The sequence below is a fragment of the Thunnus maccoyii genome, chromosome 5, assembly GCF_910596095.1.
Source record: "Thunnus maccoyii chromosome 5, fThuMac1.1, whole genome shotgun sequence".
NCBI classification, from domain to species: Eukaryota; Metazoa; Chordata; class Actinopteri; order Scombriformes; family Scombridae; genus Thunnus; species Thunnus maccoyii.
Genome location: NC_056537.1, coordinates 13,071,365 through 13,088,119, shown reverse-complemented (window position 1 = coordinate 13,088,119; position 16,755 = coordinate 13,071,365). Strand labels below are relative to the sequence as shown.

Genomic DNA, 16,755 nt, shown 5'->3' with positions numbered 1-16,755 from the left:
CAAGCCAATTATTCAGGCTGCTGACAAGTGAACGCTGAGGTGCAATGTAAACACATGACAACAGGCTGAGAGGGTGAGATTAGACAGTCTGAGGACGAGGCGTGAGCTCTCACTCACTCTCTCTCACTTCTGTTTGATGCGCATATAACATAACATAACTCTCACTATCTTTATAGCCGTGCAGCCCCCTTTTCTCTCTCTTTCTCTCATTCTGCATGATTCTCAAATCACTGCTCCTCACTGTAAGACGTCAGCAGCAAGAACTGTACGTTACGGAAGTAGTTTGGAGGTATTGCCGCTTTCTTAAAGACTTTTCCTCAACTGCACTTCACAGGAAAGTATTACAACATTTACCTGACAGCTGTGGCTATTAGTTACTTTGCAGATCCAGATTGAAGCTGCAGAATGTAGATAAGATGATGTGACAAAAATGATCACAAGACAACATTTATTTATTAACGGTCACAGAGTTAAACATACTGTTTATACTGAGATAGCAATCGTGTAAATAACTTTGGGTGTGTTGGACCATGTTGGGCCGTGTTGTAAACCGATGAGCAGGACTGCTTTATGGCAGTATTGGATTATTGCATCAATGTGTTGAAGTGCCTTAAACCTGCAGGAACTTTTACATAGAAATGAACGTCCGTTACATTCAAGCTCTTGCCAAATGAGTTCACACGATGCTGATTAATCCCATCACCGCCAGATCAATCTCTCTGTATTTCACAGTATTTAGTAGTTTTTGAATCTCATGTCAGGCAGGACATTCACACTCTGGCTGTTTGAATGTGCACGCAGACTAACTTCAAGCAGGCTTTTCTAGACTTTCCAAAAAGTTATCGGACCAAAAGGATCAATTTCTGATGGTGAAATGAGTCATTTCACTGGGGTTGTGTGACAATTTATCAACCACTTTTTACTTTCCTATGACGTAAGTGCATGTCGACAGTGTTTTTGTAATGACTCACTGCAAGAAAGAGGAGACAACAGTCCTTCACTCCAGCCTTACTCTGTCAGGTATTTGTCAGACATAAACTGTTTCTCAATTTAATTTCCAGAAAACACACAACACTTAATCACACTGCATATACAGTTGGAGGATGTTAGCTTTATTGCTTGAATCTCCATATAATCTCCATATAATCAAGGCCTTGTTGGAGTTTTAACTACCCTGCAGTGTTTGAAGTATTCTGAGCTACCATCACATGGTACAATGTTAAAATACTGTTAACAGCAGCTCTCGTTTTCTGATAGTGTAAAGGATAATGACAACTGCTCAAGAGGCACTTCAGCAAGAAAACTGATTTTTCTTGCTATAGCGATTTCTCTTCATATGTATTCTTTCTCCATTTGTCTCCTTTCCAACAATTTGAAATGTTTCTTCTCTTTCCCTTTCCCAGCATCACACTCTTCTCCCGTTCCCTCCCTCACCCATCTCTCCCTCTGCACCCCCTCTCTGTCTCACCAGTGACGCTCTTCGGGAGCGTCGGCTCAGCGGCTGGTCGAAGGGCGGGCTGCTCAGCTGCAGCTTCTCCAGGTAACCGTCAGGTATCCGGATATCAGCCGGCAGGGACAGACGTTTGTTCAGGTCCTGCACATACACACAAATGGATAAAAACAACAGAGACGCGATTTAAAAACAGTGTCAACACGGTGTAAAACCCTGAAAAAACAGGAGTAAACCTTCAGCAAACAGCGAAAGCTCTGAATAAATACCAATGATTGACAACAAAATGGCAGAAATCCAGAATAAACAAGCAGAATCCGTAAGAACCAGCATTAGACGGCGTGCTTTAGAGCTCACTGGTCAACAGAGAGGGCAGTGTGTGTGTGTGTGTGTGTGTGTGTGTGTGTGTGTGTGTGTGTGTGTGTGTGTAGCAGCGTGAGTCTATACAGTTTTGTGCACATAATAAAGGCCATCTGTGAAGCCCTTTAAGAGTTCAGGGTAAAGTCTTTTCCACAGCAACAAAGTACTAAAGCATGATCCTAATGACTTGTTATATAAAATCAAAACACTCACAAAACAACGTCTGGATTCTTCCCATCATGCATTTCTTCTATTTGTTAGATTACTGTTAATCCGGCTCCTCTCTAGCTGCTTTAAATCTACTTCCACCCCCTCTGAGGTAACACTGGACACTTAGTGACACCCCACTGATCCACCCCTCCTTCCTAACAACAACAACATACAACAACATACAACAATATGCAACTTTGAACTCTCCACATTTCAACATCGAGCTCATTGATGAATCTGTAACTGAGGGCCACTGACTTCTGACCCTTCAGCCTTTTATTCAAACAGGACAGTGACTCAGCTTTTTGCCCCTGTGGCTGCCTGCAGCTGAAAAATGAGTGATGTTTTTACTACAACTTGAGAAAATAAGAAATACATATCGGTTGAAAAATGTGTTGATACATACACACAGTTTATTTATTGCTCTAACAAAAGAATTCATTACATTTGATTTTGCTGCTGTGAGGATTTTGTCTAGCGGTGACCTTTGTCACAGATCTTTGAAGACATATTCTTAATCTAGATCTCAGTGTATATTGCTGCAGACCTGAAACAATGACAACAAACAGAAAATACATCCACAACTGTTTTAATAATCAACTTGGGGAAGCAACTAACAATTATTTTCATCAATTTGTCAGCAGATTATTTTCTCGATCGCACAAACACACAAGTGGATAAAAACTAGAGACACGATTTAAAAACTGTGTAAATGTGGTGTAAAACCTTGAAAATATGGGGAATTCAATTCTCATTCATTCAGAAAATCTGTGAAAGTTTCCATCATAATTTCCCAGAATCCAACATGACATATTCAAATTATTTTGTCCGACCGACAGACAAAAAGGAAAGAACCAGAATCTTTGACATTTTCTTTTGAATAATGAAATCGATAATCTAAATAGTTGCGTGTTAATTCTCTTAGAGCTGCAACTAATGATTATTTCCATTATTGATTAATCTGCAGATTAATTTCTCAATTATCCGATTTGTCTGTAAAATGTCAGAAAATAGTCAAAGGTGACAACTTTAAATGTCTTATTTTGTCTGAACAGCAGTTCAAAACCCAAAGAGACTCAGTTTACAATCATGTATGACAGAAAAAAGCATGAAATCATGACATCTTAGAGGATAAATGCTTTTAAAAAGTGACGTAAAAGGACTAGTGTGTAGGATTTAGTGGCACTGGTGAGGTTGCAGATCACCGTCTACTTTCAAGTGTGTAGGAGAACCTACGGTGGCTGGGGAAACTTGTGAAAAAAGTGAAAAATATGAAAAACAAGAAAGGCCCTCTGGTTTGTCCATTCTGGGCTACTGTAGAAACATGGTGGTGCAACATGGCGGCCTCCGTGGAAGAGGACCGGCTCCCTCTGTAGATATAAAGGGCTCGTTTCTAAGGTAACAAAAACGTGAATATTTGCTGAATTTCTTGGATTGGTTGACACAAACCTGAATATGTTTGGGCTTTGGTGCGTTGATGGGACAAAACAAGCAATTTCAAGATGTCATTTTATGAATGAAACGATTAACTCATTAAAAAATCTCTGGCAGGTTAATATTTTGATGCTGCGTTTCTTGGTCCAACAGTATGTAGGGTGGGACTGATGTGCAAACTGAATCTATATATAAAGTCACATGAATTATAAATGTTTAGTTTGGTCACCGGCTCATGATGTGCATTTGTGTTTTTGAATGACATGATATCCACTTCTACTGGTCTGTGGTTTCTGTGTGCTGCGACAGGATTGGCTGTTTGTCCCCAGAGCATGTGATGCCATCCATCACCTGACCTTTGCACCCCCCCCCACCCCCTCCTCCAGTTGTCCAATCAACCCATCCTAATCTGTTACAACAGGGGCCCATCTGGACCGTATTACAGTAATCCCTGTGATGTAATTCCAAAACAGCGCTGCTTCTTCTCCAGTAAGAGAAGGACAATCCACTACCTGACCACAGATGGAGGGATTTCCTCACTCTTCCTCCTACTTCCTTCCTCCTCCTCCTCCCCTTCTTCTTCTTCTTCTTCTACTCTCCCTCCTCTGAGTGTGACAGCAGCACAAAGACAAAGAACGGGGCCACACAGTGATTTCACTGTTGGATCACTTCATCAACAACGAGCCTGCAGCCAATCACGCTGCTCATACCAGCACAAACAATGAACAGAGTGTTTGTCGGGCTGCAAGAATATAACCAAGTGTGTGTACGTGCGTCTGCCCAAGTAAACTCTTTCTGGTTAGTCTGCAGTGAAACACAGGAAGTGTGAGGTGTACTGCTTGCACACCCTGTCAATACACAGCGAGGGGTGATGTGTCATGTTTCTGTGCGTGGGTAGCCCCAGAGGGAGTAAGCTGCTTAACCACTCGTTAAGGTTTTTTTTTTTGGTTTTTTTTCCCGTGCAGTCTTGCATGCTTGGTTTGTCTGTGTAGCTACTGCTTTCTGCTTGTAAATCACCAGGTCCTGCAATCAAACCAACCTATAAACACTGTCAGAGGAGGGAAAAGTTTGTGTTCTTCAATCGCAAGACCTTCCCTCCCATGATCACCCAGCAGGTACTGCGCAACATGTGGTGTGCACTGGCAAGATGTCAACATCAACCGCACATTAAAAACACACATTCAGTACAATCAGGAAGTACTACTCTACTACTTTTTTTTTTTTTTTTTAAATGTGCTGATTTCTGACATTGAATTAGCTCAAATTCTTTTATCTCTGGGATCAGGCAATAATTTATTTATTCAACATTGCATTTAAATTGGTCAAGTTTTAAAGAATAATTAGTGTGTGTGTGTGTGTACATGTTTTTCTATCCTTATTGGGGCCGTTTCTGGTATAAACATTGACTTCATTGGGACCAAAGCCCAGTCCTAACGCGGAAAAACGTCACTTCTGAGGTCCTGGTTAAGGTTAGACTTAGGCTGTACAGAATGAATGGAGTCAATGTCCTAACAAGGAAAACTGTGCAAACTTCTGTGTGTGTGTGTGTATGTTTGTTTTAATACAAAGCAACAACCAGGTCTCTTCAAAGCTCCTGGTATTGCAGGATGTTCACTACAGCTCACATCACTTCACTCAAACTCAGTATTTTCAGACTTTTATCAAGAGGTTTAAGACCTTTATTTGTGAATAATAATAAGTAAAAGAATTATTATTATTATCATAGACTCAAAACAGTGATGCTGAACATGAAAAGGACAACTGAGTTTAAACAAACAAAATGATGGCTGATTGTTTTGTATGTTAGTTCTGTATGTTTGAGAATAATGAACTTAATAAAAAAAGTAAATAAAAATGCAGAAGGTGGAAAGTTGACTAACATTTTACTTTCACTATTTCACCATCACTACGAACAGTTAGCACTGACTAAGTTGTACATCCTCAAATCCCATTAGGAGCCATTAAGATGGATTGAAAGGACCAAGTCGCAGCTTTGTAGTAAAGAAAAAGTTAAACACACAGTAAGAAGATATTAAGTACAAACCAAACGTCACATCACGGATTTGTTTAGATGAGGTCTGTTTCGTTTGTTATTAAATTAAAATAAAGCACAGAGGTGAGATGCATTTCACGTATTAGGATTCAATTCTTGATTATGTTGCACATTAAACAAATTCATTATGGAAAGCATTAAACACTGATGTCATTCTGTGGAGCAGATTCACTGTATTTAAAACTGGAACAGAAGAATTTAATATAACTCAGTGTCAGAAATCAGCAACTTCTGGCTGGACCACAACAGCGGGGCCAGCCCTATAAATGCAAATGTCCGTGACTGACTGTCTGACTGACCCCGCGTCTAGACAGCAAGCGTATCAGATGCGTTTTTCACGTGCACATCACACGCAACAGATAGGCTCTCCTTGTAATCTATGCAGCTGTCTGCACCGGCTCCATGTAGGCTCGCCTCTCATGGGTGTAACCATGACCTGAAGCATTCATTTACGCTTCAAGTACGTTTTCCTCCATTTTATGCGCGTCACTACAGTCATGTGTATTGGGTGACCTACGCTTAACACTGCACCTGAACGCCTCCAATGTAGATACACAGATAGAGCACTTACTGCTGCTGCTGCTGCTCTGCTGATGTGCTGCTCACACTACGTTTGCTGTCTAGACACGCGGTGAGTGATTGAGTGATGCAGTTACACCACTGGTCAGCCGAATGCGGCTGAAGCAAAGTATCCCAGAATGCATTTTACACCAACTGGCAGTGATGGCGGAGATTAGACTGTTGTGATTTTCATTGTGGGACGGTTAATGTCACTTCCCAGTATGTTGTCAGTTTATCCAATTAACGCCTATTTGGAAATGTGCTCCAACATTTTCCGGCCGGTAATCTCAGCTGCTAACAGCCCGACTCCTGAGATGATCGGCCGGTCAACGTCCATCGTCATCTTGCGTAGAACACGATCTGATGAACATGATCTGTGCTGTTCTTTGGTGATTTACTGCTGGCTTTAATGTCTCATGTCATTTTGATATGATATAATTCTTTTTGGAGGATAAATGTTGGTCTCACAGATGAAATCTAATAATCGCAGCTGCCACATTAGTGTGTCTGAATGTAAAGTGAAGCTTCATGTTTTTACTGGGCAGAACAACAGCGCTGCCTCTGAGGCTCTATATGTACGTATGTATGATATCACCACATTTCAACAGAAATAAATGTGTTAAAACAAACAGATCGGTCTATATTAAATTTTGGTTTATTTTATTAAGCTACATAACAGTTCTGATTTTTATTATAGTTACATTAAAGACTGAATAACATAATATGCTGCATCTCTCTGTCAATGAGGTTATTTTTTTGTGAGAAAAACATGTTAGTTTTGCTTTGATCGTACTGCGTTCTCCTGTCCTCTGAGGTTTGTACTCCCACGTCAAACTTGCCAGCAAGTACAAAAATCCGAAGTCAGCGTACTTGGTATTGAGAAAGGCGCTATGTCATATTGGCTTCAGTCAAACCAGGCCACTTCCTGTATCTGTCGTTTCAATTTCAAAGCCCTTCAAAGTTTATCAGTAAGCTTAAGATACAGCCATGTTTTATTTCCTCTTGTTTCACGCTGCCTTCCATATGTCCATGTGAGCCAGCTGGATTAAAGCTTTCACTCTTGATCGGGTTCTGCATTTCTGTACACGTCTGTCTTTCCGTATGCTCCGCTGAACAGAACTCAGCGTGCTGTGGTGCAAGCCGTAACGCTTTAATCTTTACAATGGCTTGTTTTTGTTTTCAACCGTTTTCAACTTTATTTTTATAATGACATCATATTGTATTTATAAAAATCATACATCCAGGATTCAAGAGATGTTTGTGGTGACATGAAACCGGGTGTAGACAACAACAAAATAATAATAATCCCAGTGAGAAGTCTTTCCATAATGTGTTGACATTATGTAACCACCAGAGGAATGTCAAAATCTGGCTGCCCATGACCGTGTGTGTGTGTGCTCGTGTGTGTGTGTGTGTGTGTGTGTGTGTGAGAGAGAGAGTGAGAGTGAGAGTGTAAGGGGGTTAGGTGGGTGGCTGCGACTGTGAAACCTTTTTAAAAACAGATTTCAAAAAGTATGTTCAGAAGTGCAGTATGTGTGAGCATGTGTGTGTGTGTGTGTGTGTGTGTGTGTGTGTGTGTGTGTGTGTGCATGTGTGTGTGTGTCATGCTGAGATTATGTGGGCAGCTAAAGGACTTTTGCGTGTTCATAACACATTACGAGAATACGCCTACGCTGAGTTACAGTGTGGAGCTGTAATGCACACATCGTTAAATACCACTTCTTGGAGAGAAAAAAAAATATTGCATTGTGAAACGTTCAGGTTCCTTTTGCTTTACCGTGAGTTAATCAAAACACACCTTTAACAACAAAGTAGAGGCTGAACCGCTAAGCCTGGTGGGAACACAGACGGATAAACGTGTCACGATTCATGAAGGTAACGTGTTCAAACGTCAGAGCTTGTTAACAGTAGCCGATGACTCACATCCGACAACGTTTCCTCCGTTTAAAAAACAGAGAGGCAACATAAGGACAAAGAAAGTCTGGAAACGCAGGGGAGCTCACCTCCGCAGAGATGCGTCGGTTCCCTCTGTTTCTCAGACAAACACCCGTGGGCGACTGCACCTCATCAGAGGAAGTTCCTGACGCCTGGTCGCTTTCCCCGTCTGACCCCATTTTCAGGTTCTCATGGACGATATCTGGGGTGAAGAAAGAAGAGGAGGTAGAGAGAGAAAAAGGAGGATGAGGGGCTGAGTATGACGGATGGATTCAGGTCTGTGGAAACAGGGCAAGGACAGAGCAGCAGCAGCAGCAGATCGGACAGAGAAACACTCTCGGACACTTTTATGAGCCGCTCTGTTCTTATCAAGCTCCTGGATGTGTAGAGCAGAGAATATACACAAGAGGTATATTAGGTTTAATATATTTGACTGATAGATTTAATTTATTTCAATGCCAAGGGGCATTTCAAGACAAATCCATAAATCATCTTGTAATTTCCCCATGAATAAACAAACTCAAGTTTAATACATATGAAGCATGTTGCTATTTCCTCCAGGCTCTATGTTTCCTATGAGATAATATTATGAATTTAAATATTGTACCTGGGCTGCAAATCCAGGCTGCTGGTTTGCAGGAAATGACCAAAATCATTATTTTCAGTCTCATTCTGAACAAACGGCTTATTGTGTGACTGACTGTAACGCTGGAGTGACTGAGCTGATATGTAGATGTGTGTGTCTGCGCTAAGATTTGCCACTAGCGGCGGTTTGTTTTCTCACATGATGTGCAATTCAGTGTGTGTGTTTAACAGATTCAAAATGTTTTTTTTACATGTAATTTTGAGGATATTCTACACGAGGACAAAATTTTAAGCAAAAAAAAAATCTGGCATTAAAACTCGCCACTGTTTGCCACAAGATTCTAACACAAAACACATGTTCTGCACTGAACCGCTTTTCACAGCCAGAGGAAAGACAAATATCAAATGTGATGACGGCCGATGTTGCGGATGTGTGGAGAGTGTGTGCGTGTCTAACCGAGGCGACTGCCGTTGCGAGGCATGACCATGAGAGAGCCCAGGCCTCCACCGATGACGCTCTGCGGCCGTCGCAGCGGCGGCTTTTTAAAGGAGCCTGTGTACTGATGTAGGAAGGAGTGAACGCTGTGGGCTGATGGAGGACGACCATTCCTCACTATGGGCTCTGCAAGAGGAGAGACATAAACATATGAAGAAAGCAACAAGTTAACAGTATGCATTTCATTGTCCAGATATTTAAATACTTCTGACCAAAAGTCCAGAACTTTCTCTCTTTCCTTCCTCGGTCGTCATGCCTGATGAACTTGACACTCTCAGTTTATGGTGTATGAACACATACTGGAAGTCAGTTTTACCAATTCTGAGTATATCTTTGACATGTAAACCATTAAATTGTGTTTGTTTTATGAGAAACTGTACGAACAGAGAAAAATGTTTGATTAAATGATTGATTATGATGATTATGTTCTATGATTTTATTGTTTATCCACAAATTTCATGCCATGACCATAAATTTTTACCTCAGAAAATATTACAAAGCTAATTTTTCCAACAAATCAAAGTCTCATTTTGCACCTATAAAACTATTTGAAAGAAAATCGAACATTTTCATTATAATTAAAAGATAGTGAGGATATTAGGCATAATTGCTTACTAACCGACTAAAAGCTTTCTGATTCACTAGTTATAGATAAGTAGGAATCCAGACGGAACAAAATAAACGCTTGTTACATAAGAGGTTTTATCTCTTGATCTACCGAAACGTAGATTTGCATGTTATATATGTTAACTGCTGGGAATCAGGAAGATAGTCAACTGCATGCTAAGCAAAGACAACTCGAACCAAAGTGTGCTGTTTCCGTAAATGGATTTAAATAAGAATACTTCTTTATGGCAGGTTTGAAACAGAGAAACCAAAAATGTAAAACAGTGAGACTGATGAACATTAGAAAAGAGCATGACTGAAAACGACCAGAGAACGTTGAGAACATTCAGAAGCAACGAAAACGAAGAAAGAAACTGAGACAATTGACGTGAAAGACTGATGAGGAAATAAAAGGACAGTGTACAATGTTTCCATACAGGTATGCTGTAGTTCAGGGCAAGTTATCAACAGCAGTGTAACATACAGATCACTGATATGAACGTCAGTAATCAATGTTCAATATTTTACGAGTTTTTGTAGTTCTGAAATGTTTTTAAATCCACATGAAAATCTTATCATAGTTTGTCATATTGTCCTATTTTTATTATCGTTATTGTTCCAAAATGGATTCGAACTTAACAGTAACAAAGCAGCAGCAATGTGGTCAGTTGCCTCAACCAGTGTTGCACTCATGAGTAGCCAATACCAAAAGTAGAGAAGTAAGAGAGTCTCTAGTTAAGTAAACAAAATGTCTCGAAGTCTTATTCATGTAGCTTGGTCAGAGAAAATGGCATTTGTCCAAAAGTAAGAATGGAGTTGACAGAATTAAAAAGATTTATTATGCAGTAGCGCCCACTAAAAAACACCCACAGTGACAGTGTGGAGAAAAATGGAGCCACAGTGAAGTAGTTGAGCAGAGAGTCAGTGCTCGGACAGAGGGATACTGTAGGACATGTGCAACGAGGGCAGTGAGGATTAGGACGGGACGTAAGGCAACAGTTAGAGAGTAAATATTTCCATCGGAGAAAAGAAAGACATTATGGAGTACATAGTGTTAAGATTGTCTCTTTTAATGTGTGTAATGATAAAAATAATATTTGACAAAGATAGACTCTCTGTCAGAGGGTTTTACAGTCCACTCTAACTCATCTCTGTCTGGTTAGGTATGGCCATTAACATGATGAACCGTCCACACAAACATGTAAACAGAGGCGGAGTGGTTAGGTAAGTGTGTAGAGGCTGGACTAAGCACATATCATATATCAGAGGCTCAGGTGGGAAAGAGTTAGTAGTGGGCGATTATAGTTTACATCATGGTAACTATCCCTTTTAATATCTGGTTATATTCCACCATTGTAAACAACGCTGCAAATCAATGAGCATGACTGATTGATGGCAATATTGGATTTTTAAAAGGAAATTTAATTTGCTGGACATTCCTCTCTGGTTATTTCTCAACTTGATTTTCAATAAAATGTATCAATATCACAATATAAAATTACATAAACTATGATAGATGATTTTATCCTCATGGGCCTCCTCTTGAACAAGTCAGTGAATCTTGCAGGAGAGGAATCAAACAGACTGTGGACAGGTGCGTTATAAAAGGTGTCTGGGCTTAACAAAATAAAAAGATAATCATCTTTTACAGCCAGCGTATAATTGTGTTTCAGTCAGTGTAGTTTAACAAGGCCAAATAGGTATTTGTTCAGGCCTGGCGTCCTATCTGGTAGGCAGTACAATAGGTGAATGTGTTTTCCTTCAGTGAGACGTCACAACAACCCGTCCTGCACCTGATTAGACAAACGCACCCCTGAATGGGCTGTCATCAGCCATCTGTCCTGATCTTCAAACTGGAAAAACATGGCAACCGCTCTGTCAAATGTGTTGTAAACTTTCCCAGGCAGGAAATAAGCCATGTAAGTTGCAGCGTCATGCTTCATTTTATATCCACAATGCCTATAATGGATAGTTAACAAGATCCGTGAGCTTTGAGAGGCAGCAAGCCGCGTCATCATCTAAACCAACCCCCCGTAGCTCGCTCGTTTGTTTGGCCTCCGGTTTCCAGGGTCATTCAATTTCTCGGTGCATTTTTCAGACTTACATTTTATTGCTGAAATTAAGCTCACAAGGCTCAGGCTGCCTTTTCAGGATGGACTCAGAGCGCTGTGGGTGTACAGATCTTGTTTAGCTATAAAAAGAGACTTCACTACGCAAGTTCTGCCAGCAGTCAAAACTTAGGAACATTTTTATGTCCTATATATTAAAAGCTGCATCAGAACTTTGTGTTTCTTGTTGTATTTTTGCTGCACACACAAAAATTCCCTCATACGCAAATGAAGTATTTCCTAGATTTGACATGAAAATGGAAATAAACCCCCCCCTCCCCTCCTCATGTAATATCCAGGTCCTGATGCCACCTCTCCCTTATCTCTCTGCAGCTGCTGCCGCCGCTGGCCTGAGTTATGAGTGTTACATAATCAGATCAGGACCAGAATGCTTTCCCCAATCACAGAGTTCAGATCACATCTCATCTGGCTACTACATTCTGTCTCCTCTCTACTCTACTTACTGTTACACAGGCTGCTAAAATCCCCTCACGCAGGCTCGCTAACACACACACACACACACGATTCTGTGTCCCCTCTCACCAAGCACAGAACGCTCTGGCCAAACCTGGTGTTAATCACTATACAAAAAGCTCTTTACAAAGTCCAGTTAGTTCTCAGAGGGAGATTTGGGGAGGCGAGGGGGCGGGGGGGGGGCACTTGGACGATCTGATTGATGGAAGAAAGGAAAAAAAAACACCTCATTTGGACAAAAGACAAGAGAGAAAAACTGAGGAGAGGCCTGAAAGAAGTTTGGAAGGGAAAGCTCTGGGTGGGCAAAAGAGAGGAAGAAGAGCTGAAAGATGCAAAAAAAAAAAAAGGGGGGGGGGGATGCATCAAGATGCCTGGCTGGTTTCATCAAGTCATCCAAGTCGCCGTGGCAATGTCATGGAAACTCTAGAATTCTTGCAGACCCTGGGCACCATGGCAACGATGTGGTTGCATGCTCCCTCCCTCGCTCCCTGCAGATTTTGTGAATATCAGCAGAGATAAGCTGCTGTGCCACCCTGATTCTATTTTGACGCCTTGAAGGCCGCAACCTTCAGCAGGATCCATGTGAATGATGTAACCAACTGTATCTGCGCCCGTGGAACAGCGCGTTTCTACAGTAAAATAAATAGTCATGTCACACATGATGACCAAAGTCAATACAAAGTTGTGAAGTGGAAGGATCTCGGAGGGAAAAGTCTCCTTCGTTTTCTGTGTATACAATGTTAGATGACCTGAGCGGCCTGTCTGAAGGTTGACTACCATCTGAACCCCCCTCACCCCCAATACCTTTCCAACAATCAGATTAGGGGAGCTATGTATAGCCATTTCTGTAACTTTCCAACATTGAAATCCACTTCTCACCGTGATTGGCCCGCTGTGCGGAGGTGAGAAAGCAGCCAGGCCCGGGACGTTAAATTCTCTCTCTCTACCTCTCCTTTTTCATTATTTTTTCACTGAGCAACCATGTTAGAAATTATCTGGTTCTTTGATAAACATTCAAGGCTAAAAGAGGGTAAAAATGAAGGACAGAAGTCAACTACAAATCCAGATAGAAACGTTATGTTGGTGTACTGCTAATGGCGAGCTGAAGATCGCGCCTTGAAACCATATAAAACATTCAACTCTTTCACATTCTGAGTCGGTGTCAGCTAAATTGTGGATACAGATTTGAATAAAAGCACCATATAAATGCAGTACATCAAAATTCAGCTGCTAAATCCCATTTCAGACACGCACTTAATCACATAAATGTGCTGTCAATTTTACAGTCTGATGTTTCAATAAAACCCTGAGACGCTTTCCTGTAAAAGTCACATGGTAATGGTTAGCCTAAAGTGTCCCTTGTGCTCAAGATGGCCATTCATTTAGTGATGGAGATAAAAAAGTTATTCGACTGCAGCAAGTTTTAAAATACATAACTCATGCAGCCTGTCATCGTCATTATTTTCCAACTCCTCGCTGCTCTCCAGCAGTGTCACCACTACCCTCAGTGTAGCAGCTGCCAAACACTGCTTCAGCATTGCAGTTTTATCTGTATTGGTCTTGTCATGTTTGAATTAAGTCATTATAGAACATTAAAATAACAAATATCTATGAATGTAGTAGTGGGGGGTGTTTATAAAATCCTCTATACACATTTTTATATTGCAATATCTATAAATATGATATTGTACATGTTCTGGCAAATTCAACTGAGAAACTGCTTAGGGGTAAAATAGGAATGTCTGTTTTTGTCTAATCCAGACAAATAAGTTACATCATCAAATTGATGCAAAAGATCATAAAAATCCAATATTGCCATAAAGCAGTGCATGCAACATTCATGTGCAACACAATGGCCTGATACACCCAGTGTATAAATGGAAAAGATACCACTGTACTGTATATAGAGTATAGCAAAATGTCCTTTCACAGTATATATTACCATATCAGCTAACCCTATATAAAGGCTAAAAAGCCGTAGATGAAGTCAGTTACGAGGTCACTGTCATGAACTGCAACATCCCTGTTTTGCCCAAAAAAGGGAAGAAAACTGAAAAAAAAAACAGAAATAATCAAATCTGATGACCATGACATAAACTTCTACAACCGTTTATTTATCCAGGAGAAATGCTTCCTGAATGAGCGGCTCCTCCTCCAACTCTACACGCAACAACCATCACATAAAACTGCTCATAAAACTCACCGCTGTCCTTCAGGCCGTTCTCCTCGATGGTCATCTGCTCGGCCAGCTCAGACAGCGACTCGTCGATGGTGTGGCTGCCTCTTAGCGTCTGAGAGAGACGTCGCTTGAACCGCTTCATCTTCTCCATGGAGCTCTCGGGAAGGGGAGGCCTGGGGGGGGTGACAAAAATAATGCAACGTGAAGAAGAGATGCAGCTTGTTTCAGTTTTTTGTGCATAAAAACGACAGTCCCACTATCCGTAAGCTGTAGTGTTGATGAGGCCTGACAAAATCTGTTACATAAACTGCCTTTAATTCAAAAGAACACACCTCATCCGCCTGCAGCCATGTTTCACAATCCCACATCAAGAGTCAAATAGAAAACCGAAAACTTGTTAGATCACCAGGTAACTGATTAACAATGACACGGACCAATCAGCGCTCTGACGTTAATTATGACTCAGCTCATTCAGGCACATTACTTTACATTCCTCCCGCTGGGAAAACATGACAAGTCGGTGAGAGATTCTTATGGGTGAGTTTAGAGTACAGTCCCTGGCACACCGGACTGTAAAAGCAAATCCTAAACCAGGGGGATTTGCTGCTGAATGGAGCAGGACTAGCCTGGGCCACATCGAGTCCACATCACACATTCCAGCCGCATTTACTGCGTGTATGAGAGTGACTGCCTGTGAGAGCTAGAGACTGTATGAGTGTGTGTGTGTGTGTGTGTGTGTGAAAGAAAAATCACTGGGAGAAATTGTGTTACGAGCGGAAAGAGATTTGAAATCAAGACAAAAGACATTTGGAGATGTTTATTACAAGCAAGCCTCTCCCTGTGACCTCAATATAGAGATCATGACTCCACTGCTGCTGCAGATCTGGACATGTGTCTGTCTGTGATGCTGATGAGTAAAAGCCTTGACATAAAAACATGAGTATTACAGCCCTTCGGGGATCTCCGCCTGTCAGATATTCCCCACTGACAGCCTTTTGTCTTCCAAATATCACTCATAACCTGAATTCTGTTCACAGATGCAACAGCTGACTCAGAGCCAAACAGCACAAAAGTCAAGTATTTTTTGCTTTTGGAAAACATGGTAACAGAGCAGAAGAAGGCTGACAGTCAGGCTGCCCTCAAACATTCATGCTTTGAGTCATCATTCGAGGAACCTCTGATTTGAACTTAACACCAGTCTGCTTTGATTTCACTGTGTCACTGTATACAGAGCAACACAAGATAAAAGCATGGCAGGCCATAAAGTTTTAACAGTCTTGCCTGAAAAGAGGACTGGAACAAGCAAACTGAGGGCATAATAAGCCTCTATCACATGTGAATTACTGGGATAACCTTTCAGGCACTGCTAGTGATTTTCACTCTTCGCACATGCAGCTACATTCAGGAACATTTCCATCTTGTGCCTTTTCACACATGCCATGGCAATGCCAGAATAGATGGGGCAAGGGAAAGTCCAGCAGACACTTATAGATGCCAACCGCCATAAAACGCAACAGAAGAAGAGATCGAAACTCATGAAGCTCAGATCAAACTTTCAAACTCTGCAGTCCTGATTGCCTATTTCTCACCTGAAATGTTTCCAGAAATATATGTTAGTGTACTGTTTAGCTGTAATATGAGAATGTGTGTGACACGGCCACCATGTTGAAAACAGACGAGGCGAAACCAACTCGTCACCAGCACGTCAAGTCTTGTGATCGGTTCGCTTGCTTGACGTGAAAGCATCTTTCGTCAGACGGACGTAACTCTTTACGTGCTGGTCCCTGCAATGTTACTGCTTTCATTCACAACACAGCTGTACAAACACTTTCCCTGAAATGTTACTTGGTCTTGAGGTTTGGAAATTGGCGGAACAGATTTCCTTGAATGTTGATCCCTGCTCCCATTCACACATGACCCCATTCTGGAAATGTTCCTGAACATCTCAGAAATAGGCTGCATGTGTGAAAGGAGCTACTGAGGGCTCTAAAAATTGTTAACAGCATTTTTCACAATATTTCAACATTTCATAGACGAAATGATTAATTGAGGGTATAATCATATCACTATGTTTGCCTCTCTCTCTTTGTGTTGTCATACTATATAATAAAGAACATCACATTAAAAAAAAATCTTTTAAAACTGCAACAGGCAAACTCATGATTACAAACTCGTCTTGACTACTTAAAGGATGTCAGAAAGACAAGAGAAGCGCTGTTTATAATATAGGTGAGTCCTACTGTAATTTGGTTTCATGTTCTGAGGTGGCACTTCCTGTGAGAGGCGTATCTGACGAAAAGTGTG

The 16,755-nt window shown here is 41.2% G+C and overlaps 1 protein-coding gene across 1 annotated transcript in view; it reads right to left on the bottom strand.

The window, feature by feature from the left end:
• Positions 1–16,755, bottom strand: part of LOC121898128 (cyclin-dependent kinase 17-like) — a 33,163-nt gene that overhangs the window by 7,044 nt on the left and 9,364 nt on the right. Inside the window, exons 2-5 of the mRNA XM_042413071.1 lie at positions 14,476–14,624; positions 9,046–9,210; positions 8,072–8,205; positions 1,469–1,594 (exon numbers count right to left, since the gene is read on the bottom strand). Coding sequence (XP_042269005.1) covers positions 1,469–1,594; positions 8,072–8,205; positions 9,046–9,210; positions 14,476–14,602 — 552 coding nt within the window. The 5' untranslated portion in view covers positions 14,603–14,624. The remainder of the gene's footprint in view (positions 1–1,468; positions 1,595–8,071; positions 8,206–9,045; positions 9,211–14,475; positions 14,625–16,755) is intronic.